The sequence below is a fragment of the Equus przewalskii genome, chromosome 30 (genome assembly GCF_037783145.1).
Source record: "Equus przewalskii isolate Varuska chromosome 30, EquPr2, whole genome shotgun sequence".
Lineage (NCBI taxonomy): Eukaryota > Metazoa > Chordata > Mammalia > Perissodactyla > Equidae > Equus > Equus przewalskii.
In genome coordinates this window covers 27,869,554-27,888,146 of record NC_091860.1, presented here as the reverse complement: position 1 = coordinate 27,888,146, position 18,593 = coordinate 27,869,554, and the positions used below count along the sequence as shown (strand labels likewise).

The window sequence follows — 18,593 nt, the reverse complement described above, 5'->3', positions numbered from 1 at the left end:
CTCCTAATTACATCAATACTAAAAGACCTTGCCTAAGCTAAATAATAGTGAAATTGGGAAAAGTCAATGACAAGAAAAAAAATATTAAGGGCAGCAAGTCAGAAGAAAATAACCTACAAAGGACCTCCATCAGGCTTTCAGTGGACAGCCTTTACAATCATACTTGGTTCATAAACTCCAAGGGGCATAGCCGTGGTATCCAGGAATAAATAAGGTTAATCAAGGAATATGACTGATTTGGCAGGCACTTGAAACTTGTGAGGGGCAGTGGCCCAGCTCCTATTATGTGAATAACTCCTGAGTGACTTAAGATTTTGGGTAAGCTGTTCTACAGCAAGGCTCCAAAACAAGATATTACTCATGTGATCCCCAAATGTGGTATTATTTCACTGTTTCAATCCTAGTGGTAGAGGTTATGTGAATCAGCAGTGCTTCTGAGGTACCCACAGGAGGCTGGGAGAAAGTCATCTGACTGCCTTCAGACATCAGTTCAAAGCAGATGGAGTAAAACATTGTGGCCAAACCAATGTCAGCAAGTTAGTCACTGGGAGTCTTTTGGATGTCCTTGATGACTTCAGTAATATTTGGCAAGACAACCACGTTTAGGTTATAACAATTAGCTGTGAGTCACCACTCAATTTTGTCTGCTTTTAAAACTGGCCTTAGGGGCTATTAAATGGAGAATATTGTTTGAATTATGACAATTTCAACTAAGAGATGTTTAATAATGGGACATAGTTCCTCCATACATTGTCTCAGATATCATTGGAGAGTATTAGGAAATTTTCCTGGCAGACACAATTCCACAAGCTTCCATTTTGTGTTTTGAAACAACAATGGCAGCTATTTTATCTTATTCCATGTGAGGACATAACATGTGAAAGTTTCCCTGGGTCGTGAGGGGAACACAAAAGTGACCTGTGAGAAAAAAACAGAGCGTATGCACTGCTGTTATCTTCTGGTCAGAACAAGTGAGCCAGCAAAGGAAGGACTGAGGTAGCATGCAGTTGCCTTTGCATATATTCTGTGGATGGGAATGTTCCTGAAAGAGACTCATTTTAAACTTGAATTGACCGAATCACTGAATTTGCTGGTTAAATCTGAATTGGCCTAATTCAGCTTTTAACTCTGGAGTAGAAGTGAAGGCACTTGAAGGAAGGTCAGGAAGATGGAGCCAAGAGTGGTAGACATGCATAAAAGCAGTGGGGTTGAAGCTTGAAAATTACATAACAAATTATACAAAGAGTGAAGCCTAAATATTTGTAAACATAGCTTAACGTTGAATGAAAACAAGAAAAAGCTTTAGAGGCAAAATAATTTTTACTGGGAAAACAGCAGCATTGGCTTTGGTAGATAAAGAGAAATCAAGTAGGTTGTAAAAAAATCACTAATTAATTAAAAATTCATAACTGTTGTGTCTAACCTCCTCTTTATTGCATCTATTGAGGTTTCCTTTTTTTATTCAAATAATTTAGTTTCCTGTAAGACTTCTGTTTAGTTCTTTCTCCCATCTGTCTTTTCTTACTTAGTTTCCTTGCCCTTTCACAAATATTTGTCCCTTGTTGATTCCTTTGAGAGTGCTAAAGCAATTATTTTCATGTCATGTTGAAATGACTCCATTGTTTTATTTCTTCTTGTGTGATTCTTTTCCTACTTTATGGGTCTCTTGGTTCGGTTTCATGGTAGAATATTTCCTTGTTGGCTTCATTATTTTTGATTTGAGGAATAGGCTTGTTCCTGCATGTCTTGGGATTTTATCATAAGTCTCATGGTTCCAGACCACACCATCTTGGGCTTCATGTCTGAACCATCCTATAGCCCCAGAGAATAAATACTTCACCACAAACTCTAGGCAAATCAGTTTTTTGCTTTAATGAGTCAGATGGAAATAAAATATACAAAACAGAGATTCACATAGGAAAGAGATTTGGGGGGAAAATCTTTAATTTTTACAATAAGTGACCTATGGAATTAAGTCTTGCTGAGTATGAGTTGCTAAGCAGCATGCATGAAATCCATGCTAGTGTGTCCAATTCTTAACATCTGAGACATTTCTTGCCACACTATCTGCACACAGGACTTCTGGTAGAACTCAGGATAAGGTTTCCATGTTAATATTCATCAAAAAATGGATATTCAGGGTGGTCAGCAAGCCTAAAATGAGAAAAAGCAATGTATATACGGATTGAGTGACTCTGTTTGTAGGGTGGTAGAGAAGTGATTTCTATGAAGCTGTCATTAGGGTGAAGTTAAACATTTTATTTCCTGACTGGGTATGGAGGCTGCCTTTCTTTCTTTCACAAACATTACATCATAATAATTGAAAAATAATAAAAATAATTAAATTATTCATGATTTTCCCTGCCCAGAACTCAATACCCAGATGAAGCAGAGTCAGAAATTCAAATAAGTTCTTCTCCTTAGCTACTTCTGCCAAGAAAGCAACAAGATAGCTTGCCCTTTCTTATTTCCAGTGCTCAGTGGAAGAAGAAACTGATTCTCCCTCATTTTTAACAGGACATGTCCAGCCACATGCATGGCACTGATAAATACTTTAGGGTGACACATATTACTGAATGCAATTTCACTTCAATTTTTAAAATTAATTAATTACTAGCTTCCCACCACATAAAATATACCCAGTTAGTTTCAGAAATGGAAATAATGTCACATAAAAATTGAGTACCATCTCCATGGAGCTTACTATAGAGTAGGAAAATCTCTATTCAGTAATAACCCAAAATAAAAAGTGATAGAAATTAATGGCTTTGTATTGAAATATCTAACTTATTGGAAGGGTGACTGATTCATTACCACTCTATTTTTCTCTGAATAATTTCCCTATCTTATTCTTCATTTCAATCTATATTAATAAATATATTAGCAAGGATGAAAATGTATCTACCAACTTTTGAGTATTCACAACTTGCCATTATGCTAATCCTTTTCCATACATTGTCACACTTATTACTATTAGGAATTAAAATTCTCATAGGCAGAAGGAAAGTGCCCTCTCTTTCCCTCACTTATAATGAAGGTCTTTCTGAAGAAACCAGAGCCTTAGAGGATAAAGGAATAGTAAAGATCCTTTATTGGCTATAAATTCCCTCCAATAATGGTGCTTTTGTCTCCAAACACTTCCTCTGGTTTAAATCTCTTCTTGAAGACTTTGTCCTCTTCAATGAGATCTTAATATTTCAGAAAATATAAACGAAAAATTCCTATTGATACCACAAGACCTGCCTTTCTGGAGGGAAACACAATATTTGGTTCCTAAACAAACATGTAGTGAAAAGTAAGGGAGAGAATTGGAAACTTATGAAGGACATAAACTGAGTAGAATCTCATGAAGATCCCATAAGCGGGTGACAGGCATTTCTGGAACGGACCAAAAGCTTGATGGAGAAGGCTTTAACCTGATAAAAATTTGAGAAGTTGGGAGCAGAAGATGATAAATACACTTTTGGAAACATTGAATTAGGCTACACTGGTGATAGCCACAGTGTAGGTCCACTGGATTGTTGTAGATATGGGAGACCTACATGGAAGGTGTAGATTCAGCAGTGATATTGAGCTTCTTGGAAAGTTCCTTGGAGTGATGAGGGCAGGAGGTATTTGTATAGATTCAAGCTGACCCTGCTTCAGTTCCCCTGTTATGTCAGTGAGCAAACATCTGGAGTATGTCTGGGATGAGATTCCAGAAAGTTCCTGTCCAACCCCTGTCTCAAACTGGCTTCTGTCTTCCTGGTACTGATGTAAATGTTAACAATCATCATACACTCATTATCAGAATATGAATAGAGGCAAACATATTTACCAAAGTCACTTACATTTGTGCAGTGGCATATCGAAGATTTTGGTTTAGGCCATCTAAGACTTTCATGTCCTCTGAAGTCAACTGGAATTCAAAAACCTATCACAGAAGTAGAAATATTTTTATGCTTTTTAGATTGCATATTTACCAATCCAGAAAATCCAAGCAAATTACACTGAATGGTGCAGAGGCAACACTCAAAATATCTTAGAAGTTTCCAAATGTTTTTAAAGACATCAAGCAAAATACTCAAGTGATAATAAACATCAGGAAAATTAAATAGAAAGTCATCCTTAGATATAATCTATTGAAACTGCACAAAACTACAAACCAAAGGACATCTTTTAAAAAGCTGAAGGATCAAAGGTGACATCATTCAAAGAGATAGGGTCATGAACTTAGCAAATCCAGAAGAATCTAGAAATACATTTTAAAAATACAACACATAATTTACTAATTTTGATGAATGAAGGTGGATTCTCATATATGTCACCAATGAACAGTTAGAATGTGAAAAAAAATTTTCAAGGTTATTTAAACCAATAACTCTAGAAATATTTATGATGTCATGTTCAAAGAAGACAGTGAATGGCTTGAAGAGAATATCACTGTCTAAATGTGGGCCATTTTAAACACCAAAAGTGTCAATAATGGCTAATATGTTGAACCAAGTAAATCCATCAATCAGTAATAATACTCCAAGATGGTGGTTGATAGAGAAGTTGGACATATAGAGTAATGTATAGATAATTTGGTCGATAATAGATAGATAGTAGGCAAAATGTCAATGACATAACAATTCATGAATTTAAGTAATGAATTTATTGCATTACTCTTTCAACTTTCCTGTACATTTGAAAATCTTCAAAATGAAAAGTAGGAAAAAATTATCAAAAGCATATCTAAGTTACCACTTCACTATGAATAAATCTAATGAAAGGATTATGTAAATACCTTTGGATTTAGTTATGAAATGTATTAAAATATATAAGGAACACCAAAGTAATTTAAAATTGTATCATAAGCATTGATTGGAGGTATTTTTAAAGGAGAAATTTTTCTCCAAATCCATATATAGTTTTAATGCAATATGAACCAAAGATGTACATGCTTATTTTTCATGAAAGTTTACAAGTGATACTCTGCCTGACATTAAATAACAAGTCAAGAATAGCCAAGACATTCTTAAAGAAGAGAGAAGGATGAAGAAAACGTTTTACCATTCTGAAAAGCAAGATTTACTTTACAGAACAATTACACAGTAGAGAAAAGTAAGTAGTTGAATAGAAAAGAGAGGTCAGACATGGACTGAGGAACATTTGATATATGACAGAGAAGACAATGAAAATCTGTGGGACAATATGGACATGAGGATTTCCATTTATATATATTTAAAAAAAGGCACTGCAAAGTATCCACACACTGCTTGGGGTCGTGCTGCTGTGATGAGAGGAAGAACAGAATAGTTGGCTATAATCTAGCCAACAGCGTGAAAACTTTTATGGAACAGAGTTTGTACACCACTGACAACAGCCAAAACATCTCCTAAATCAGAGGTGGCTGGTTGCTCTGCTTTTAATGGCAAATACATGAGACAGCCCAGCCAAGAAGAGAACTGCTTAGCTGAACATAGGCTAATTGTCAAACCACAGAATCCTGAACTAAATAAATGGCTGTTGTAGCAAAACTCTAAACTGGAGATAGTCTGCTATGCAGCTATAGCTAATGGTATAATAATGGTGTCTCTACACGTTAATAAATTGACCGATAAGTTAATAAAAATGAACAAAGACTTGAATGGGCACGTCACAAAGTGGAAACTCAAGGAAAATAAATACATGAAAATGAAACTACATTAGTATTCAAGGAAATACAAGCTAAACCCACGCTGATTTGGAAATTGAGGATCACTGCTACATTCTGATGTTTGCATAATTACAAAATCGTATGCTGGAAACTTAACCACCCTTGTGATAGTATTAGAAAGTGGGGCCTTTGAGGGGTGATTAGGTCATGATAGTGGAGCCCTCTTTAATGAGATGAATGCTCTCATAAAAGAGACATGAAAGAGATCCCTTGCCCCTTCTACCATGTTAAGATACAATGAGAAGTGCGAGTTCCTGGAAGATAGCTCTCACTCCACCACACTGGCACCTTGATCTCAGACTTCCAGCATCTGGAACTGTGAGAAATAAATTTCTGTTGTTCATAAGACACCCAGTCTGTGGTATTTAGTTACAGCAGCATAAATAGGTAAGGAAAATCCCATAATCCATTTTAGAATGAAGAAAATAAGATTTACATGCACAGGGCTAAAGAGTACATTGAAGACTTCATGCTAGAAATAAAATCTATGTTTTCTGTCCAATCTCTTACTGTGGCAACACAGGGGAAAACCAGTGGCAATACACATAAGGTGTACATGCATGGGAAGTAACAGATAACTCATTTGGGCCCAAAGACATCTTGAGAGCCTTACAAAGAAGAACACACATGAAGGATATTATGCAGAAGACCTATGCCCACAGCTTCACTCATCACCTGCACATTCTCTTTGATCCGCTTCTCATTGTAACTCTTGGCCAGGACCACCACCCCACGCTGTAGCTGGTAGCGAAGGGCAATCAGTGCTGGAGTTCGCTCGTACTTTTTTGCCATGGCACAAAGAACTGGATCATCCAAGAGGACTGGGGAGCTCAGGTCTACCCTGGAAGGAAATGCAGTGATGCTGAAGACCAGAGACTCAGTACTCAATTTGTTCGGAAGTTTCCAAACAGGCTCAGAATGTCCATTCTAGACCGCTGCTTCTCAAAATTTGGTCTTGGGACCAGAAACATTGCTATCATCCAGGAACATTTTGGGAAGGCAAATTCCATGGCTTCACCCAAGGTTACCTCATTCAAAAACTTAGGTGTAGCACCTACCAACCCGTGTTTTGAAATCCCTCCCTGTCATTTTGATGCATGGTTGAGTTGAGACAAATGCTTCCAAATCATAGATTTTTCTTACTACTTCTCAGTGGCTGTCTTTCTTCTCTGATCATAGCCCTCAAAGAACAAGAGCAGAAAAGAGAAACAGAGAGGGAAAGAATATGATAATTTTTATTTTAACTTTTCTAAAATACTGATAAAAGTTGAGTAGTCTCAAAAGGATAATTACTCATTTTATCATCACATATCATGTGCAATATTTCTATAGAAGTTTCCAAAAATGTTTCAGATTGTAATTTTTCTCTCATGATAAACCTGGGAGTTACATGTGTGTGTCTGTGTGAGGAAAATTGGCCCTGAGCTAACATCCATTGCCAATCTTCCTCTTTTTTCTTGAGGAAGACTGCCCCTGGGCTAACATCTGTGGTAATGTTCCTCTATTTTTAATGTGTGAGACACGACCACAGCATGGCTTGTTTAGTGGTGCATAGATGTGTGCCCAGGGTCTGAACCTGTGAACCCCAGACTGCCAAAGGAGAGCACATAAACTTAAGCACTATGGCACTGTGAGTATTTAACTCACAATATTTAACTGTGAGTTAAATATTACTATCCTGATTTGAGACATGAAGTAAATGAGGCTAAGAGAGTATATTACTAGAAACATGTTAATTAGTTAATAAATAGCTATATTCAGATTTAGGCTTCTGACTGTTGTCTTGATTTTTGGATTATATATAGATTTTAATGCAGTTGTAGTTGTTATTGATGAAGCAGACACATATAATGATAAAGATTTGGCAGGGTGATTGGGTGATAATGGAGAAGGATTTCTTTCATCCTTCACGTTTCTCTCCCAAACCAGTTGAGAGTTAATTCCAGAAAACTGAGTCCAATATGATTAAAACTATTTGATCAAAAGTAGTTTTCAGGAAACTACTTGTTATCTTCATTACCATTGCTTTAGACGTTGTGTTCCCAAAGCACTATAGGCAACTAGGACAATATCTTTCGACTTGCAGAAATCCAACAGTTTCCTCTGGTTGAAATAAGGATGACATTCGACCTGCAGAATGCCACAATAGAATAGTGTCAGATTATACCAAATGGCAACATTAAAGTAAACAGAAAGGTTAAAAGCAAAAAAAAGCTGAATAAAATACTGTGTATTATTAAATTTGAACTGAAAATATCAATGTAAAGTAATGACTTTAAAAAAATAAATATTATATCTCTATTCACTAAAAGGGCAAGGAAAAGTGACATTCCTGAGAACAAGTGACTCTATGGATCAGATCTTGTTTTCTCAGTATCATTATACACTACCAGGAGACATGGCTCATTCCAGATCTAGGACAGGAAAAGGAGTTTTTGAGCCTTGGACATAAAATTGTACCATAGAGCAAAAAAATTATTCAAAGATGTATGAAGGGACGTCTAAAAGACAAAAGAACCAGTTTGATGGGGATCTCAGTGGTGACATATGGTGGGTTTGAGCATCAAAGGGAATAATGACTAACAGCAATTATAACACATAGAGTAAATAAAAATCCATGAGTCCATAGTGATGAGACAAAGAGAGAGAGAGAAATCCAAAAATCTTTTCTCCCACTGAAGTTGATTATTAAAGTGACTGCTTTCTTGAAACATTGATAATTAAATTTAAGAAATTAAGCTTTTAGCATGCCGTATATGAATAATTGTATTTTATTTTGACTTGATAAAGGAATTCTCTGTTTCAAAAAAGTCAAGTAAAAAGATTATAAAATAATGCTTAAAACTGAAAATAATTTCATACAAATCCCAGTGAAATAACCAATTCAGGATAAAAACATTGGTAGTTACTCATTTTGTGCAAACTTGGGGCAATATGGCTTCCTCTGATTACAATTATAATGCAGGAAATTGCTGGGTAATTTCAGAGGTGAAAATATACACTGACAAAGAAAACACCTGACTACAGCTAGCTTAATCAAAAGAACAAAAGTAAAATTTCACATAATGGGACAACTTGTCACAACAGGCTGCCTGCTGGAGTGAAATCTGAGAGACGGATCATGCAAAGGACAATTTCTTGCCAAAAGTGTTTAATCTTAGTGTAATAAGGCATTCAGATCTAACTTTTAACTTACAGAAACTGGGAAGAGAGAAACAAGTTAATTGATGTCACAAGACAATAATCAGGTAAATCCAGAATATTCAACAAAGACCTGCCTGGGTGTCATGGGGAAAAAAGGGTTGAGTGACCATTCTTACTTAAGAAAGCTTAAAAAACATGAATAAAAATAATCTGTAGGTCACAATTGGCTCCTGATTGAAAAAGAAGGTGTATAAAACACTTTGGGAATACCACAGGAAAGCTTGAATATGGATTGAATACTAGACCATATGCCTTCTGAGGTCCATAGGATAAGTTGTCATATTTGTAGCTTAGTTTGAAGATGGTCAGCAAAATATTACATATATGTGTGTATGTATGTACATATACACACACACATATATAATGCATATATATACACACACATATATGCATATATTTGGCAATGTGATAAAATGTGAAAAATTTTGAATATTGGAAGGAAAACATGGATGTCCTATCTTAACTTCTCTGAATGTCTGAAAATTTTCACAACAAAAATTGTGAGTAAAACTAATGCTAGAATCACATGAATGTTTACCCTTTATAGTTGAAAATCAGTAGTGTTATATCACTATATGTCAAATTCTTGAATTTTATAAGCCACATTTTCCAATTGAAGACACAAACGTCTTAATACTAAGGTATACCTTGAAGGCATTATGGTAAATGAAATAAGACATTCAGAAAGGGACAAGAAGTACATGATACCAGTTATAAGAGGAATCTAAAATACTCAAACTCACAGAATCAAAGACTAGATTATTGGTTACCAGAGGATGGGAAGAGGGAGAAATCTGGAGTTGCTAATTACGGCCATGAAGTTTCAATTATGAAAGATGAATAAGACATAGAGATCTGCTGTATGACATTGCCCTCATAGTTAACAATATTGTTTTGTATTGTATTGTACACTTCAAAATTTGATGAGAGTGTAGATCTCATGTTAAATGTTCTTACAATAATAAAATAAATGTAGACAAAAAAAGTAAGACCACAGAATCAGACACAGAATAATGTGTATAAACAGTTCATTTAAGGGCAGGGATTGATGAGGAGAACCAGACTAAGACTGAGTAAATCACAAGGTCTGCTCTATATTCCTGAAAATGTTCCAGAGTGTTGATTTCATCCACCATTAATATCACCATAAATCATCCCTCTAGTCCGGATAACTTTCGTAGTGTCTAGTTATTGTTTCTTGTATTCATGCTTCCTATTCAAAGACTCCTGAAAGCAGGGATACCAAGATGAAGGATTCAGACATCCAAACCCCATATAAAACCCTAAGATCTACCCCATCTTGTTTCTCTCTTTCATTATTTACTGCCAATTACAGGTTTTCAGGACCTTCTTTCCTGTACACAATGGTATCCAAATAATTTTCACCAATGCAATCTCTGACCATGATTTACATCTCAGGGCAATGTCACCTTCCCTCTAAGTTCTAGGTAACTGTTTTAGACTGCTATTAACTCCTTTACCTTCTCTAAATTCCTATGAAAAATTTAGAAGTAAAGTTGTGACACTTTTTTCACTAGAAACAGATACAATTATGGATTCGATTCATGCCCATCTAGACAGAGGTTCTGCTGTCTAGAATCTTCTGTTCCATAAATGTAGGATGAATAGGAGTACAGAACAAATAGACATCTGGCAGAGAGCAAGAAGAAACAAGTGAAGAACAGAAAGTAGAGAAAACCAAGGGTGTTCACCTGGTTGCAGACAGGCTTATACTTGAGCCCTGGCTTGTTCAGGATCATCTCCAGCTGCCTGCGGTTAAAGTTGGACACCCCAATGGACTTGGTCAATCCTGCATCTTTACACTTCTCCATTGCCTGTTGAGGAAGGGATGGTGAAGAATCATTTGTGCAATTGGCTATAGATCAAGAATAAATGCAAGAATAATCTGATAGAAGGAACAACTGTCAAGAAACAACAATGAAACCAATTGGCATGAATAACGAAAAGAGGAAAATGTAATAAATTAAACAGCAAAAGAATGTAGTGACAGCAAGGATAAGAATTATTGTCTTCTCATGAGAAAAATGTGATAGCATTACAACTTGAAGTAAAGAGATGCCTGTCTTTATTGTCCAAAATTCTTCTGCTCCATTTCACTTAACAAATATTTAGGTAATGATTTCCTCCACACCGCTAGAGCATCCCCATTCTTTTAAAGTTTATGAATTGCTGAATCCAAAGGTGCATATCCCATTCTCATAAGTGGAAGGGGAAATAAGATTCCACTTCTTCGGATACCCTCTGTGTTCTCTCTTCCAAGCACTCACCTCCCATGTGGCACAGAGATCCACTGTGTCAAATATTAGTTTTCCACGTTCATCTTTGGGAAGAAGTTCCTCCCCTGGCTGGAATAGAAGCAATCATTTTAGTGATGCCACAAAATAATTTCTCCAAACTTAGCAAGGCTGCCAGGAAACTAAACCTGTGTCAGTTAGGATCTGAAACATATTAGATACTAATATTTATAAATTGATTTGCATATGGAGGTGTAAGGAATGTCTTTAAGAGACAGGCTTCCTTCCACTAATCTCTTACACTGATTATATGTTTTTAAAAATCATTTTCCTAGGTCCTAAAGGGAATTAGTAGTATCTTATGTTACCCTTATCTGTCCTTATATTTTCCTTTTTAAAAAAGTCTCCCTCACGCTAGGGATGACAGTACGTTACACGGCATTATTTCTGGAAAAATAATATTACCATCTTGACCCAGCCTAGACAATGAGTTTCCTATCTGTCTGAACATTCAATGGTCCATGGGCAGACACATGACCAAACAAGGACATCCGAGGTTCTCTTAAGAATAAAGATGCATATTAGAAAACCAGAGACATTCTGAAGTGCTAATGATCATGAGACTTGAACTGCCCCATGACCATATTTGCCACCAATGGAAAATCTTGCAACAAAAATAAAGCAAACCAATAGTAATGTAGAATTAGGAGACAGAGAAAAGGAGACATTTCCAGAGACTATTCCAAATCCTTAAATCTGTCCACTTGGATTTTCCATTGACATAGTCAAATAAACTCTTCTGCATAGGGTAGCTTGAATAGTTTTCTATAACATAAAATCAAGAATTGTACATAACATAATCCTTAATGGCTAAGTGCAATCTACAGAGCTCCATTGGGAAGGTAGCCAATGGTACAGGCAAAGTCTCCCAAGTCCCTATGATGGCTGCTAGATTTAGACCCACCGAAAGGTTACACCATCATATCTACTTTGAACTTGAAATGGAGGGAGAGGTTATCAATTCATTATCCTAAAGTATATGTCAGTTGCATTGCTCATCACAGCTGTGTGAATCTCTGTGCTTGTGACAGCCCCAAGAGACTCAGGATTCATAATCAGGACCGAATCTTGAGCGTGCCTATTTTTATTTCCTCAAGGTTTTGAGGGAGAGGATTTGAGATTGTTGAGCTCTATTCTCTTGGGGGCATGGAAAGGAAATTAAGGATTCAAAAAAAAGTACATAAAAACCTACTCAGAAATTATTATTTTGGGGATTCTTTCCTCGTGTAATAATCCCTACATCCTTCTAAGCAAAATCTTAATTCATCATCCATACAAGCTGATAGACATTCTGACACAAGAAGTAAAATAAGTGTGATCATGCAAATTGCCAACCTTCATAGCCATTGGAGAATGAATAATATAGAGATCAACATAATCCAGTTGAAGATTTTTCAGAGATTTTTCCAAGGCTGGCCGGACCAACTGTGGTTGAAGGAAAGTGACCCAAAGCTGCAGAGGTTAAAGAATGGAAGTTGCATTGGATTAATACTTCAGCCAGTTTTGTTTTTCTTGTTTCTCTTAATAATTAGACATTTTTCTACTTGTTGGAAACTGATGACTACAAAGGAAAAATACTTTTTTCTTTCTTGTATTCCCTTTTGATATGACTTACTCCTAGATATACTGATATTTGTTTGGACTTATCATCAGTGCCTCTCTTAATACTGGAAGGAAATGAACCAAGAAATAAAAAGTGTTATCTAATAATAGCCATGCCCATTATCTGAACTCTGTTGGATGGAGGCTACAAAGCAGTTCACAAAGGTAGGTTAATTCTATCAAATATTTAATCTTACGGGGAATAAGTAGCATCCATTTGTTCAGATAACTGTAGAGAAAAAGTACTTTAAACATATTAATATGTACTGGGCCCAATTAAGCTATATTTTTATCTATACCTATACGTATAGCTGTATCTATTTTAGTGCACAATATGCCTCTTATATTTCTCTCTTTAGTAAGTGAGGTGAGAAGTGAGATTCAGCATGTTAAGAAATTACAATGTCACCGAGATGATAAATAAAGCTGTAATCTGATAACAGTTCTGTCTGATTCAATAGTCCATGGACAATCACACTGACATGGTCTGAGGCTCAGAAAAGTAAAGTGACCATACTTTAAAATTATAAACTTTGAACAACGCAATGATGAGAAAGCCATCATTTTTTTTCTAACACTACATTTAAAACACGAATATGTGTGAAAATAGCTGTACCAATAAGCACAATTCAGCAAACTACTAATCCTATTATATACTTGTCATCTCCACACAATCACATTCACACATGTTCACGCACACACACACCACATACACATCACCTTTGAAGTGTAGAATATGTCTTCTCTCTTCACAGTGCCATCTTCAATTTTGCTTCGGATGGCCTGTCCAACTTCCTTTTCATTGTTGTAAACATGAGCACTATCAATATGGCGGAACCCGGCATCTATAGCTAATTTGGTGGCTTCTATAGCTTTGCTTTTAGGAACCTAGAGGTGCAACCAAAGGTCATAGTTGGATATCCATGTGATTGACAGATAGCTAAGGCACAGCTTTGACCTTCCCAAGGATTAATTTTTCCTTATGTCTTAGCTTAGATCTGCATGTGTAGTAATGAATCCATGGCAGTTTGCCTGGGTCTTGCCTAGTAAGTAATAAAAGTTGGACATCCAAAGAACTGCTTCAGTGGCATTCACTGGATGATCGCAAACATTGAAGGTCCCCAAGACCACCCCTAGTTTCAGTGATTTGCTGGAAGAAATCACAGGACTCAACATATAGTTATAGTCATGGATGTAACTTATATAGTGAGAGATTACTAAGCAAAATCAAGAAACAGAAAAGGTACATGGACCAAAGTGTGAAAAAGCAAGGTGATCACTTCTAAGTATCCACTACCAGTTTTGTCACACAGGGCATGCTGAATAAAAATTGTGCATAAATTTAAAAAGTGTATACAATATGTTGTACAACATGATGTTTTCATAACCGTATGCATCATGAAATGATTACCACAATAAGGCCAATTAAAATGCCCATCAAATCACTGTGTAAACTTTTTTGTGTGTGTGGTGAGAACACTTAAGATCTTCACTCTTACCAAATTTTAAGAATATAATACTTTTTTTAAACTATAGTCACCATGCTGTACATTATTTCCCCAGAAATTATTCATCTTGCAACTGCCAGTTTCTATACCCTTTGACTAATATCTCTACATTTTTCCAATTAGCCCCTCCCCCACCACTCCTCTACTCTCTGCTTCTATGAGTTTGCCTTTTTTAGATTCCATGTATCAGTGGGACCATGCAGTATTTGTCTTTCTGTGTCTGTCTTATTTCACTTAGCATAATGTTCCCCAGGTTCATCCATGTGGTTGCAAATGGTGGGATTTCCAACTGTTTTATGGTTGACCAACATTCCATTTCTTTTTAAGTATTTCAGAAGCTTCCTTTGTTCAACGATGTTGCTAGGAGCTAAATTCTTGGTCTAACTGACCTCTGCTGGTTATGCTCATTCCTTAGATGTAGGAGCATTCAGAGGTTTACAAAGGTGAAGTTTCAGTGATATCCTTGACCCTTCCTCCCCTTCATGCCACTTTCCACTACAAAGTAAACAAGTCCTGTCTTCTGTCTCCAAAATGTCTCTTTCAACATTTACTTCTATTTTATAGATGAGAAAGTGACACTCAACTTTTAAGTGCTAGTCACTTGTCATACAACTAAATAGTCTACATCCAACTTTGAAAGGCACACTTCTGCCTTCTAGTTTAGTGACTCAGTGACTTTTCTCTCTCTATGCCCAAGGTCCAACTTTACCTATTCGCTTCAATCTAATGTAATAACAAAGATGAAGAACTGAAACATTGCCCTGGAAGACTGTAGCTTATTCTCTCAAATAGTATTATATTTTCCATTCAGGATAAATTCTGAAGCAGTAGGTGAAGTTGAAGGGAAACAACATGTGGTGTACAATTGCCAGGCACTCAGCAGGCTACCCCTCAACAGAACAGCAACTCTTTCCCATCATTTATCATTCGCCTCATCTCTGGGACATATTATCACAAATATTTCTCTGTATCCTATCCTTTTGGTGTGAGGAAAGATCTTTTGAATTTCAGTATTATACGGAGAAACCACTCCCGTGTAATCACCCTCAAAGCAAGGCAGCTTAATGTCAGTGTTCTTAACTGCTAAGTTTTATCTCTTCTGCCAACCTGGGAAATAGATAGAAACTGGGAAAAACCCAGAACATTCTACAGGTGACCACATAGTAAGACCCTGATGCAGAGCGAACACTGGCTGCTTTGTCTCTCTGTATAACGCCTGTTTCTAGGCTGGTTACAAGAACAAAGTGAGCCTCCCAAAGTCACACAGGAACTCAATGACTTGACCACCTGAGTCAGCTTCTGCTCATGCTCAGTCAAATTTCTTTGGAACCCACAACCCAACCATCATTATCGCTACCTCTTCAGGTGCATAGGTGCCAAATCCCAGGACAGGAATGAAATGGCCATCATTTAGTTTCACACGCCAACCTTTGGGATCCATTGCCTGTTGCTTCTCTGTCTAAGCAGACTCTGTGTAATCTTCTGCTCTCACAGCTTATATAAATAAAAGAAGGGTAACATCTGAGTCCACAGTCCAACTATTATCAAATGGAATGTGGGAGGAGCAAGGTTAAAACAGTAACCCATGGAGTGATAAGGTAATTTGAACCTGTTAGCTTGTTGGTTTTGTTTTATCAAAGAGGAATCTTAATGATCTATTTTATAATGATAAGCAAATTTTACCTTCAGGATCTATGCACATTAGTAAATTACTTCAAGAGATTAGCTGAAAAGTTATTGACCATATGTTAGACCAGAAACCTCCAGATAACAACCGCTTATTTTTGTTTTTGCCATGATGAAGCCCCTTCCTCATCATACATCATTTGACACAATTAAGTGTCTTACACCATACACACAAAAAGACACACAATTTAGAAGAACGATTAACGAATATTTTTTAAAATGTTGACCCTCAATAGGAAATTAGAACTTCAAATTGAAAGAAAATTTGTCTTTTTACCTTTTTCATGAGCAAAATTATTTTTGTTTTTACTTTTGCTTTGCTTCATAAAAAGAATATCCCATCCTAAGAATGGTGGAAACCTGAAAAGTGTGCTCAAAAAAGACATTTTGGCAAGATGATTATGGGAGTAATAATTACTGACAATTGTTTCATATCATTTGCAGTATGCAAACAGAGTTTTAGAGTGTTTTTACTTTTCATCCAGTAATATAACTTTTAGAAAACTATCATGATGTAACTACAAAATAACCTCAAGAATATTTTGTATAATTTATTATCTTGCTCAACAGTATTCATTAAATAAAAAACTGGAAACAATTTAAATTACCATAAACTTGGGAGAAATTAGGGGTATTATGATGCATTAATATAATGGAATATTTTGAAGCCATAGAGTAATGTCAGCTTAATGGAGGACAAGGAAGCTCTGAGTTCTCCTGTGTGAAGATAAGGAAACAACCAGAAACTAACTGAAATAAAATTATACAAAGTCTAGAAAACTGTCAAACAAAGATCTACATCAACAAAGTGAATATCAGTGAGGAAAAGCCAGATTCAAAATGGTAGGAAATTACATCATGTTTTTCTCACCCTTTCCCATCTCACTGCCTGGAACCATGAAGGCTTGGTGTGTGAGAGGCATCAGACCAGTTCCAAGTTATCTGTATCAAACCAGAGTGATTGTAGAAGATCTTATTGGCAATGCTCTAACATATCTGGGGCTGCCTGAAAGACTGCTGTCTATTTTGCCTAACTCTAAACACGAATTGAACAGTAGCTGCAATGCTCATTACTGCTGCAAGGGGGAACTGTGGATGCACAGATGCCAAAGGCAAGAGGTTAACAGTGAAGACATAGAATAGACTACATAAAGCTCTGAGGAGAATCTGGGGTGTGTAGTTTTTGTACACTAAGACACTCAGAAAACATTGATGTATCCAGGAGAATTAAAAAATCACACACAGGCCAAGCAAGATGCATGCTCAGAAAATAACTGAATAGACTGTCAGCTTTCATGTTGTGCTCATCCCAAGAATCGGAGCATGCCAAGCTAATAAGTGAGGGATTGTCAGGATACAGAACAAGTCTGAGAAGAACGGGATAAGTGGCTGTTTTTTCTAATGTCCAATTAAACACACTCATGAACATGCAGAAAAAAACAAAACCAATATCATCTAAAAAGAAAAAAACATGGCCAAACCTATTCCTGAACAAACATAAGGATTGGATTTATTTGGCAAAGAGTTTTAAAACAACTGTCTTATATATGCTAAAACTGGTAAAGCAAACATTTGACAAAGCACTAAAGGAAATCAGGTAAGTCTTATATGAACAAAATGATATCATAAAATATATAGAATTTATGAAGCCTAAGGAAAAGAAAGAAAAAATATGAACAATTGTGAACAGACTCTAAAGAACTTATAGGACACCATCATGTGCACTAATATCCACATTATCACAGTCCCAGAAGGAGAAGAGAGTGAAAGTGGGATGGAGAGATTATCTGAAGAAAGAATGAGCCAAAACTACCCACGCTGCATATTAAGGCATGGATAATCAATAAGTCCAAGAATCTCAAAGACTTACAGATAGGAAACACTGAAAAATGCCCGCACCTACATACATTCTATTCAAATTGTTGAAGAACAACGAAAAGAGACTATCTTGAAGTGGGAAAGGAAACACAACCCATCAGGTACAAGAGATCCTGGCTGAGACTGTCAACAGATATCTCATCAGAAACACTGAGGATATAAGGCAGTGGGATGATGTACTTAAAAGAGTTAAAAGAAAAAAAAAACAACTCATCAACAAAGAATTCTATATCAGGTAAAAATATCCTTCAAAGATGAGGGAGTAATTAAGACAATCTCTGATAAACAAAAGTTGAAAGACTTCATTGGCATTAGAACTGCCTTACAAGAACTGTACAGGGAGTTGTTCACGTTCAGATGAAAGGACACTAGATGGTAATTTAAGGCCATATAAAGATATAAAGACCTGAGTAAAGGTAAATATATGGACAAATATAAAATTGAGCACTTTCATAATCTCCGTTTCTACCTCTACTTTTCATTTCTACAAGATTTAAAATATCAATGCATAAAAATATTTATACATCTATGCTAGTATGTCAGCAATCTATAAAGATGAAATCAATGACATCAAAATCATTAATTGGGAGAGTGGAATGGAGACGTATAAGAGGAGAGTTTTTATATGGCATTGTAGTTAAATAGTTATCAATTCAAAAGAGATTATTACAACTTTACAATATTATCTGTAATCCCTATGGTAACCACAAAGAAAATGAC

The 18,593-nt window shown here is 36.1% G+C and overlaps 1 protein-coding gene across 1 annotated transcript; it reads right to left on the bottom strand.

Annotated features, from left to right (window-relative positions):
* Positions 1-1,847: 1,847 nt before the first annotated feature.
* Positions 1,848-15,827, bottom strand: LOC103540777 (aldo-keto reductase family 1 member C23-like protein). Its single transcript, XM_008507435.2, has 9 exons — positions 15,667-15,827; positions 13,522-13,689; positions 12,535-12,651; positions 11,173-11,250; positions 10,597-10,719; positions 7,701-7,810; positions 6,356-6,521; positions 3,831-3,913; positions 1,848-2,154 (listed from the first exon to the last, which is right to left on the bottom strand). The coding sequence occupies exons 1-9, from the start codon at positions 15,748-15,750 to the stop codon at positions 2,112-2,114; spliced, it is 972 nt and encodes a 323-aa protein (XP_008505657.2). The 5' UTR covers positions 15,751-15,827; the 3' UTR covers positions 1,848-2,111.
* Positions 15,828-18,593: the final 2,766 nt, after the last annotated feature.

Coding starts and splice junctions, on each gene's coding strand:
- LOC103540777 (XM_008507435.2), bottom strand. CDS start 15,750: ATGGATCCCAAAGGTTGGCGTGTGAAACTAAATGATGGCCATTTCATT. Junction 12,652..13,521: donor ACATATTCTACACTTCAAAG/GTGATGTGTATG, acceptor TAACCTCTGCAG/CTTTGGGTCACTTTCCTTCA. Junction 11,251..12,534: donor ATTCTCCAATGGCTATGAAG/GTTGGCAATTTG, acceptor CTTCTATTCCAG/CCAGGGGAGGAACTTCTTCC.